This window comes from Hemibagrus wyckioides, linkage group LG19, assembly GCF_019097595.1.
Source record: "Hemibagrus wyckioides isolate EC202008001 linkage group LG19, SWU_Hwy_1.0, whole genome shotgun sequence".
Lineage (NCBI taxonomy): Eukaryota > Metazoa > Chordata > Actinopteri > Siluriformes > Bagridae > Hemibagrus > Hemibagrus wyckioides.
The window spans coordinates 18,190,001-18,200,000 of NC_080728.1; the positions used below are offsets into that span (position 1 = coordinate 18,190,001).

Consider the following 10,000-nt stretch of genomic DNA (forward strand, 5'->3'; position numbering starts at 1 on the left):
GGTAACACCTAGCTAGGCTCCTCAAACAACCAGCTAGGTGAGCACAGCAGCTACCTAACTACATCCACCTGGAATATCAGAGCAACCATCTAACAATGTCTTAGAAAACACCTGGAATATCAGAGCAACCATCTAACAATGTCTTAGAAAACACCTGGAATATCAGAGCAACCATCTAACAATGTCTTAGAAAACACCTGGAATATCAGAGCAACCATCTAACAATGTCTTAGAAAACACCTGGAATATCAGAGCAACCATCTAACAATGTCTTAGAAAACACCTGGAATATCAGAGCAACCATCTAACCATGACATCTAACCATGTCTCCGAACCACCAGAATACTATAGCAACCACCCAACAACATCCCAGTAACCATCTGGAATACTACAGCAACCACCCAACACCACCCTAACAACCTCCTGGAATACTGTAGCAACACCTTAAAAAAAAAAAAGCTACAAACCAGAATATGATCGCAACCAAACGGCTTAGCGTAGTAGCCACCTGGACTATCATAGCACCATTTTAACCTTTTTATTTTTAACCTTTAAAACATGTTTCATCGTTTCAGCCTTTCAACTTCCAGCCTTTTAACATTTTAAAATCAGTGACATTAAAACACCGACACGGTATAGCACGCTCTGGTCTACCAACATCGAGGTTCATCCATGACCTTTTGACCTTCAGGTTATTACGGTGTACGTATGTTTAGCTATAATAATGTCCACGCGGAAGCGATTATTTGTTTATTTACCCCCCCCCCCCCCAAACATATCAGACACTGTTATGTTCTACAGCATTTGAACCCGTCACCTTGCTGTATTCTGTTTTAGTTTATTTTCCGAATCGACGCTACAGCTAAAGCCGGATCGCCTTCCATTTTTCCAGGGTTTAGCGTTAATCCTTGCCGCCCCAATACGAGCTCCCGCTCCTGCGCTTGTTTCCATACATGCTGCTGTTTAGCTCAAACACAGATAAGTGATTGACGCGCGAGCGACGAGTGTGTGAGGAATCGTAATGCAGCGTTTTTCCCCTCCAGCGGCAGCAGCAGCAGCCTCACAGCGGTCGTCTGGAGATTACTCACCCGCGTGTCGGCCAGCACTTCCATGCCGCCGCTCTTCCCATGCTAATTCCTTTGTGTTCGTTAAGTCTCCACGGTCTAGCGCATTAGGCTAATGCAGGTTGGTGACCCTGCTGTGCTAAAGTGTGCTGTTGTGCCGGTGTGGGTTTTTTTTTTTGATCTCAGGAGTACGCCTCTGTGTTTTTAGACCCTGTTTTTACGACGCCGCAATTACAGCTCGCAGCTTTCATGAGACAAAATGATTTATTAGTCAGGGTCAGAACGCGACATCAGCGGGCTTGTGTGTGTTCGGCTCTTCTGGAACACAATAAACACTTTTTTTTAGTTCACAAATAGTTTATTGTTCATAATCGCAGTGCAGGAAACCGAAGCTGTGATTAGCATGGACAGGGTGATTAGCATGGACAGGGTGATTAGCATGGACAGGGTGATTAGCATGGACAGGGTGATTAGCATGGACAGGGTTAGATGATGGTACGATTGAATTATAAATAAATGACATCAAAATTGTTAAAGAAAAAGTTCAGTGTTTATTTGCAATAGAACTAAAATATAATTGCAACCACCTAGCATCCAACTGACTTAGCATAGCAACTGCCAAGCAACCAACTGGCTTAGCATAGAAACCACCTAGCAACCAACTGGTTTAACATAGCAACCACTTAGCAGCCAAATGTAATATTATAGCAACCGCCTAAAAAAAAACATGCTAGCAACCAATCAGGATATTATGGCAACCACCTAGCAACCAAAATGGCTTAGCGTAGCAACCACCAAGCATCTTCTAGATTACCAGAGCAACCATGTAACAACAACCTGAAATATCCCAGCAACCTCTGAGCAACCACAACATTTCTTGGCTTTTAAAAACAATCTCAAAGTAAGACACATAGCTGTAGACTCTCTGTAGACTCCTTCTCCTCCTCTTCTTCTTCTTCCTCCTCTTCTTCTTTCTCTTCTTCCTCCTCCCCTTCTTCCTCCTCCACTTTCACCTCCTCCTCTTCCTCCTCCTCCTCTTCTTTCTCTTATTCCTCCTCCCCCTTTTCTTCCTCCAAATTGTCCTCTTCCTCCTCTTCGTCTTCCTCCTCCTCAGCATGTACTGTCCCTGAGCTGGAATCTGATGCTGCGCTAGCAAATGATCCGCTTACATCGGAAAATGTGAGACGTTTATTTGCCGTTCAGCGGCGTGACGTATCCGGCGGACATCATCTTCCTCTTTAATATCACAGACCAGGTGATTTAGTCTGGTTTAAAACTCTGGGCTGAAGCTGGTGAACCCAACCGAAGAGAGGAGAAGCGGCGAGGTCATATTTCAGTACATTTATCCTATAACGCTTGACAGATCAGCCACCGCTCCGGGGGGGACGCTGGGTAAAAATATGGAGTTAACTCCAGAGCAGCGAGCGAGTTCGGTGCTGCTACAGGATATTGGCGATGACGTGTGACGGGTTTAATAAAGACATCAGAGTAAGTGAGAGTTTATGGAGCGGGAGCGTTGTCACCACGCTGGAGCGTTGTGAGCGGAGTGTAAATCTGATAACGCCGCTCTGCCGAGGTCTTTCCTCGCCTCATTTCGCTCGCTTACGTGACGTGCTCCCCGTTCAGTTTCGACACGGTGACAGCCAAACTTCTACTTTTAATTAGTTTTATCTGTTCAATATGAAAGGAAATGTGATTTTTTCCAATACTGGTTTATATTAGTACCCCCCCCCAAAAAAAATAGTTATTTATTTATTTATTTATTTATTTGTTGTTACATTTTGGAGAAATTAAATAATTAAAAATTAGATAATCATTTATTTTTTCTGTATGTATACAATTATTGTTTCTGTAATTGTTTTCTGACCAGAAAGTAGATATTCATTGTTTTGGTTTGTTTTTTTTTGTTTTAAATCAAAACTTTGTTAAAGTCTTCAGAAAATATAAAATTTTTGTAAAAAAAAAATCTTCTTTTTTCCTTTATAGGTTTTTGACAAAAATAATTTTATATTTTAAACATTCTGGAAATGTTATTATTATTATTATTATTATTCATAATCTAATAATAATAATAATTATACTATTGTATTATTTTATTACTATTATATTATTATTATTATTATTATTATTATTATTATTATTATTATTATTTATAAAAATTGTGAAAGTTGTGGATTTCTGTTAAACATATGATTTAAGTTTTATTTACAAATATTTATGGAAGATAACAAATAGTTTACAGTATTACATTAGTGCTATAATGATACCATTTCCATAGTAAACATGGTTATATTAGACTTTATTTAAAAAAAGGAAATTATTAAAAAAGTGTTGGACGCCTTCAGGACAGTGGATTTTATGCTTTGTGTCTCTGTACCATGACGAGATGCGTCTTCTTCTCTCGTCTAGTTGCTATAACAAAAGCTGTAATGGAGACTCCCTCTAAAGAGATTAAAAAAAAGTAAAGTAAAATAAAATGGTCAAATTGCATGTCAGTTTTTTTACTTAATGAATGATGTGGTGTAAGAGGAATAAAACACCGGGACATGCCGTATTTGGAAATGAAACAACTCTATATGATTTTCATATAACAGCACAACCCGAGTGTTTAGTGTCGCTTGTTATATTTTTTTTCTCCTAACCCCCCCCCCCCCCCCCTTTATTTCTTACAGGTCAACGCCAAAGGACTCGTCCATTTTGGAAGTCAGCAGTCTGTCCACTCCGAGGAAACTCACCGAGACGTCCCAGTTCAGCACTCCAACAACATCCAGCAGTAAGTAAACAACAACAACAAAATAATAGGAGGGGGAAAAATACACATTTTTAGCAGCCATGATAACAAATTCATCCCTTTTCCACATTTTAGAGTCTTAAAGTACTCAGACAGATGTGGCTTGCTTTCACAGCTGGATTCTTGTTTTCTGTTGTTAAAGCCGTGACAGATTCTGTACAATACGGCTTTACCCAGCTGAGTTTGGACAATTCTGATATTTTATTATCATCATGTACTGCGTACTGACTCCAGACAAACTTCAGCAGAAAATCTTTAGTTTTAAAACTTTTTAAAACCATCAACCATTAAATCTTTTCCTGCTTTTTATTAGCTTTAGTTAATATATTCTTACATTTAGTCAGAGCCTTCATCAGCTGTTCATCAGGACTAAAAACAAACCAACATGATGCGATTTGCGTCTGTCATAAAGATCGTCTATCCAGGCCGCTATGATTTTGAAAATCATAAAAAAAAAATAATAATGTGGTGTTTTGTTATTGAAATTTTCTAGAAGAATTTAAATTTTTTATTAAAAAAATCAATTCCTGTTTATTAATAAATTAAAATTGAAATAGTTGTAGTAAATTTGTTTTGTTTTTTATTGAAATCTCCAAAACTATTGAAATTTTTAAATTAAAAAATAAATTCTTGATTTATTTGTTAAATCAAACTCTCTTCAGATTGTTGACAAAAATATTATTATTTTTTGCATTCATAAAGGTCTTTGAACTTATAAGAATATAAATGAAGAAAATTTCTGCCTTTTTTTGGTTGAAATATAAAATTCTTCTTTCTGTAATCAGCACTCTCTAGATGTCTGCACGTTTTTGGCATAAATAAAAAATTCCTTTTTTAAATAGTTTTTTTTTTCTTTAATACAAGTGATTTTTTTGACAGAAAACCAAATTTTATATATATATATATATATATATATATATATATATATATATATATATAAACTATATATATATATATATATATATATATATATATATATATATATATATATATATATATATATATATATATATATATGAAAAATATAGTTTATATTTTTTTTTCCTCTAAATTCAGAACGCTCAGGAAATTTTTGCTAAAAATATTAATTAAAAAAAATAAAACTGTTAAAAAAAATTCTTTAAAGTCTTCTTTAAATTCTGAAAGTCTTTATATATTTGCAAAAGCTAAATATATACCTCTTTTTTGTGTTTTATTTTTCTTTTAAAAAGTTTTCAGATTTTTAACCTAAACATTTCAGATTTTTGCTAGGTAGGAATCCGAACTTTCTCAGATAACAATTTACAGCATATATTATTTAAAATAATAATCAATTAAATTTTATTTGTATAGCACTCCTAAATTAGCATAACAGAAATTAATTAAAAAAAAACAAATAGAAATATGTCCTCTTTCACCTTTTTCCGTTGAGTGTTAGTTCTTAAAGATCCACACCTTTCTGCTTAAGTTCTGAAGCCTGTTTTCAGGCGTAACGTGAAGATGAAGGGATGTGATAGCAGTGTGTTCAGTAACAGCTGTAGCGAGTGTGGCGTCGTCCTGCTCTGGGATTATTAAGCAGCGTGAGCTGTCTGCGCCACAGGGACCAAGGCCTCGTTAGCCCCGTGTGGGCTCGCCTCCTCTGGGGAACCCCGCTGCTTTTATCAGCTCCACCATCCTACCCACCGTCAGTCTCTTCTCCCACATCTGCTGTCCCAGAGCTGTTAGATCAGGACACCAGCGCCATTACAACAATGCTCATTTCACTGAGATATCAACTAACTCCACCGCTCCACACACAAGCTGTCTTCTCCTGTCCTCGGGGGATCGACGGCGAGTAATCCGTCAGGACGTCATGATAAATGAACGTCTTTTGAATTAATTAGCTGTGTTAAAATTTTTTTACAAACACAGCTTTCAGATTTGGCGTTAACGTTTAGCATAAACTGTTGATTTCCACATGGACTTTTCATGCTACACATATGTTTACTGTGTCTGGTGTAAATTAGGGAAATTACACCAACAGACCATGTGTCCATGTTGATGATTGAGTGTCTTTGTCATGTCTCACTCCACAGTGGAGGTTAATATGAAGCTCATATGAAAGTAGACACTCAGGATTTTAAGAATTTGTAGTGTTTCAGAAGGATTTCTGTTTTTCTCTAGAATACTAGGGGTGAGATATTCATAGAAAACGTACAGGTTTGTTTTCTTCCCCACAAGTGTTTGCATCTTCAAAGTAAATGTTGATATTAAACCCATTTCTGCTCTCTGAGATGCTCCAAGTGCTTGTTCATCTAAAAAGCAGCTCAGATTTGATCTTCAACCAGTAAAATTCTATGTAAGGTTCTCCAACAGAGGGAAAAACACACGTCTAAAACACACTGAAAGACAACAGACTCATTTTATATCGGACTCACAGCCTGAACATCATTCATTTATTTCTTTATACTGAATGAAAACATCCCTTAACAGTTTTTTCTTTTTTTCCCCCGTCTCCTCCTCTTTCCCTCGCTGTTTCCTTAAACACCTAAACGGTGTAGTAACCTTCTTACACATTATCCTCCCGAGCCACTGTCTCGTTACGTCTCCTGAGGTCAGAGTGCATTACAGAATAAAAGATATTTCCTTTAATCTGTCACCTGTGTGTAGATGAACATTCTCATCATTTTAATATAAATGACCTATAGTAATGTGGAATAACTCGCAGGTAGCTTAGGATTTATTTTTCTGGTTAAAAAAGTATAACAGCAACGGGAAAAAAAGATGCCTAGAAATAAATCTTGTGAATAAAAATTTTATAAAATATCCTTAATGTTTCTAAGCATTAAAAACTTATTATTAAAAAGGTATCTTAAATTATTCTCTCTCTCTCTCTCTCTCTCTCTCTCTCTCTCTCTCACTTTTCTCACTTTTTCCCTCCCTCCCCTCTCTCTCTCTCTCTCTCTCTCTCTCACTTTTCTCTCTTTTTCCCTTCCTCTCTCTCTCTCTCTCTCTCTCTCTCTCTCTCTCTCTCTCTCTCTCTCTCTCTCTCTCTCTCTCTCTCTCTCACTTTTCTCACTTTTTCCCTTCCTCTCTCTCTCTCTCTCTCTCTCTCTCACTTTTCTCTCTCCCCCCTCTACCTTTCTCTCTCTCTCTCTCTCTCTCTCTCTCACTTTTCTCTCTCCCCCCTCTACCTTTCTCTCTCTCTCTCTCTCTCTCTCTCTCTCTCTCTCTCTTTCTCTCTCTCACTTTTCTATCTTTCTCCCCCTCTACCTTTCTCTCTCTCTCTCTCTCTCTCTCTCTTTCTCTCTCTCACTTTTCTCTCTTTCTCCCCCTCTACCTTTCTCTCTCTCTCTCTCTCTCTCTCACTTTTCTCTCTTTCTCCCCCTCTACCTTTCTCTCTCTCTCTCTCTCTCTCTCTCTCTCTCTCTCTCTCTCACTTTTCTCTCTTTCTCCCTTTACCTCTCTCTCTCCCTCCTTCCTCTCCTGTACTTCCTGTCGCTGTCCATCAGTTGATTACTTTCCCTTTAATTGCCTCTTTTTTTTTAATTTGCCAAAGCACACCCAGGGCCAAAGTAATTCTTGCAGTAACTGCACTTTATCCCAGCGCTGCATGAAAAGCGTGCAATTACTGAAGCTGGCGGTACTTCAGGTGTAATAGAACGGTGCCACTAAAAGAAAAGTGCTTTCTCTCAGTGCCGCCAAGGTTCTTCCTTTTGTCACCCACTGTTCTGCCTAATGGCCTCTACGTTCCTCTTTTTCTGTTTTTTTTTTTTAGGTGATAATTGTAGTAATTATTGTGCAAACTACAGTCGACAAAGTTCATCAAATTGCCATAAACATTTAGCGGCTTGAGGGAAATTAGCAAGGACGGGGAATAAAGGAGGAGAACGGAAAGGAGCGTGAAAAATGTGGAATCGGCTCCGTGGGAGTTTGTCATTACGTGGTGGCGTAACAGTCGATAATTAAATACGTTTATTTCACGTATAGAGCCGTGCATCACGCTTTAACACGTTCACAGTTTCTCCCTGATCGCTTCGGCTCGTTTTTTTTTGTCTCATTGTTCTCTAAACTGTTCGTGTCTCAGCTGTTTTTCTATTGTAACATGTAGTAACTCAAGCCGTTGCAGCATTCCTTTTCAGTTTTTACATTTTTCACTTTTTACAAAAAAATATATATTTTTTTGAATATACAGAATAAGTTTTTATTTATTTATCTATTTATTTATTTACTTATATATTGGGAAATAAAATATTTATTTATTTATTGGGAAATAAAATGATTTATTTATTGGGAAATAAAATTATTTATTTATTTATTGGGAAATAAAATATTTATTTATTGGAAAAAAAAAGTATTTATCTGTATATTGGGAAATAAAAATAAAGTATTGCAGAAGTTGTTTGTAATAAAAAACACTACTATTTTGCTGGATGTTTGTTTGCAACCATTTAAACATGTCCTGAAACGTTGTGTTTCCTAGGAACACCTTTGAGAATAGTGATATGATATTTTTCGCATTATTCACGCCAAATAAACTCCGAATAAACATGCATCTGAAATGAATGTGAGACAAAAACAGATTTTTTCCATTATTTTTTATAAACAATTGTATATCACTAGTGGACAGATCAGTAGCACATCTGGGGTATTAGTTAGGTTTTTATTATTATTTATTTATAAATTTGTACTCGCACTTTGGCGCTATTTATCCTAAATCCCAATGTCAGTATCAGGAAACACAGCTATGTGGACACACTAATCAAACATATATAAAAGAAAATAACGACATAAACCAGACACAAATAATGTATAATGATCAATCATCACATCTCACACTGACCGAAGTCAAGGTCACAATTATAATATACCTCAATACCATCAATACTTTTATCTTAAATGGCTAACTAGCTCATGTGTTGTTACTTATTAGCCTGGTCAGTGGTTTCAGGGTAACAGGCATGGAATGGGGCTGCACTGATCGCTCCACCCCTTCTATATGCATATTGTTTCTGTAATATTACTCCCGTTTCAATAATTACTGTCTTTTGTGTCCGGTGTTTGTGTAGTTCGAGACTTGCAGGACGACCTGGACGCGGACCCAGAAGAGAACAGCGCCGAGTTCATGGGGATCCTCATCAAAGCTTTGGCCAAACTTAAGAAGATCCCCGAGACCATTAACGCCATCATGGAGCGCCTGGAGCCAGAACTCAAGCAGATCCTTAAGAGGTCCACCACCCAGATCGCAGACCACGCCTACCAGAGAGGAGAGAGCCTGGCACAGGACAACCAGCCGAGGTAAGAGGACGACACGGTGGTGCGTGGAACATCTGTGTGAAGAATTCATGGAAATCAGCTGTTTTATACAATTAAATTTATACATCAGCATTTACAGCTAACTTTTTTACATAATAGCATATGTCTAGCCACACCCCCTTCCTGCCCATTGAATCTCTAACAGCATATATGACACTATCATCAATCTGGGATAGTTTAGGGGACAAGATGACACTGGTATATTTGATGCCATCTCTGTGTAATATGTTAAGTAAAGACTGTGGTCCAGATCAGCAGTTTTGGATTTGGTTTCCAAAGTAACCAGTTAATAGCCTACTCTCTTTCACTTTATTATTATTATTATTATTATTTTATCACTGACAGCCGAGTGGCACCTGGTAAGGTCTGGGATATATTTTACAGCAAGTGAACAATCAGTTCTTGAAGTTGATGTGTTAGAAGCAGGAAAAATGTTCAGGTGTAAGAATGTGAGTGACCCAGATCGTGATGTCTAGACGACTGGATCTCCACATCAGCAGGTGTTGTGTTGTGTTCCTGGTGTGCAGTGGTTAGAACCTACTAAAAGAGCTCCAATGAAGAACAAACGGTGATCCAGACAGAGTCATGGACTCCCAAGATCTGGTCTGATCCCACAGAAGAGCACTGAAAAAGTGAAGGCTGGCTCTGATAGAAAGGAGTCAGATCACACAGAGCATCACAGCTTGCTGTATATGGAGCTGCAGAGCGTCAGAGTGACCATGCTGACTCCTGTACACCACTGAAGGACCCTGCACTGGACACGTCAGCATCAGAACTGCACCAGTGGAAGAAGGAGGAGGTCTGGTCTGATGGGTCAGGTTTTCTTTGACATTATGAGGACATCCAGATGTGTGTTAGCATCGTTTACCTG

General features: G+C 37.8%; 1 protein-coding gene across 1 annotated transcript in view; it reads left to right on the plus strand.

The window, feature by feature from the left end:
• Positions 1-10,000, plus strand: part of exoc4 (exocyst complex component 4) — a 191,918-nt gene that overhangs the window by 13,500 nt on the left and 168,418 nt on the right. The window contains exons 5-6 of the mRNA XM_058416708.1: positions 3,737-3,837; positions 8,883-9,111. Coding sequence (XP_058272691.1) covers positions 3,737-3,837; positions 8,883-9,111 — 330 coding nt within the window. The remainder of the gene's footprint in view (positions 1-3,736; positions 3,838-8,882; positions 9,112-10,000) is intronic.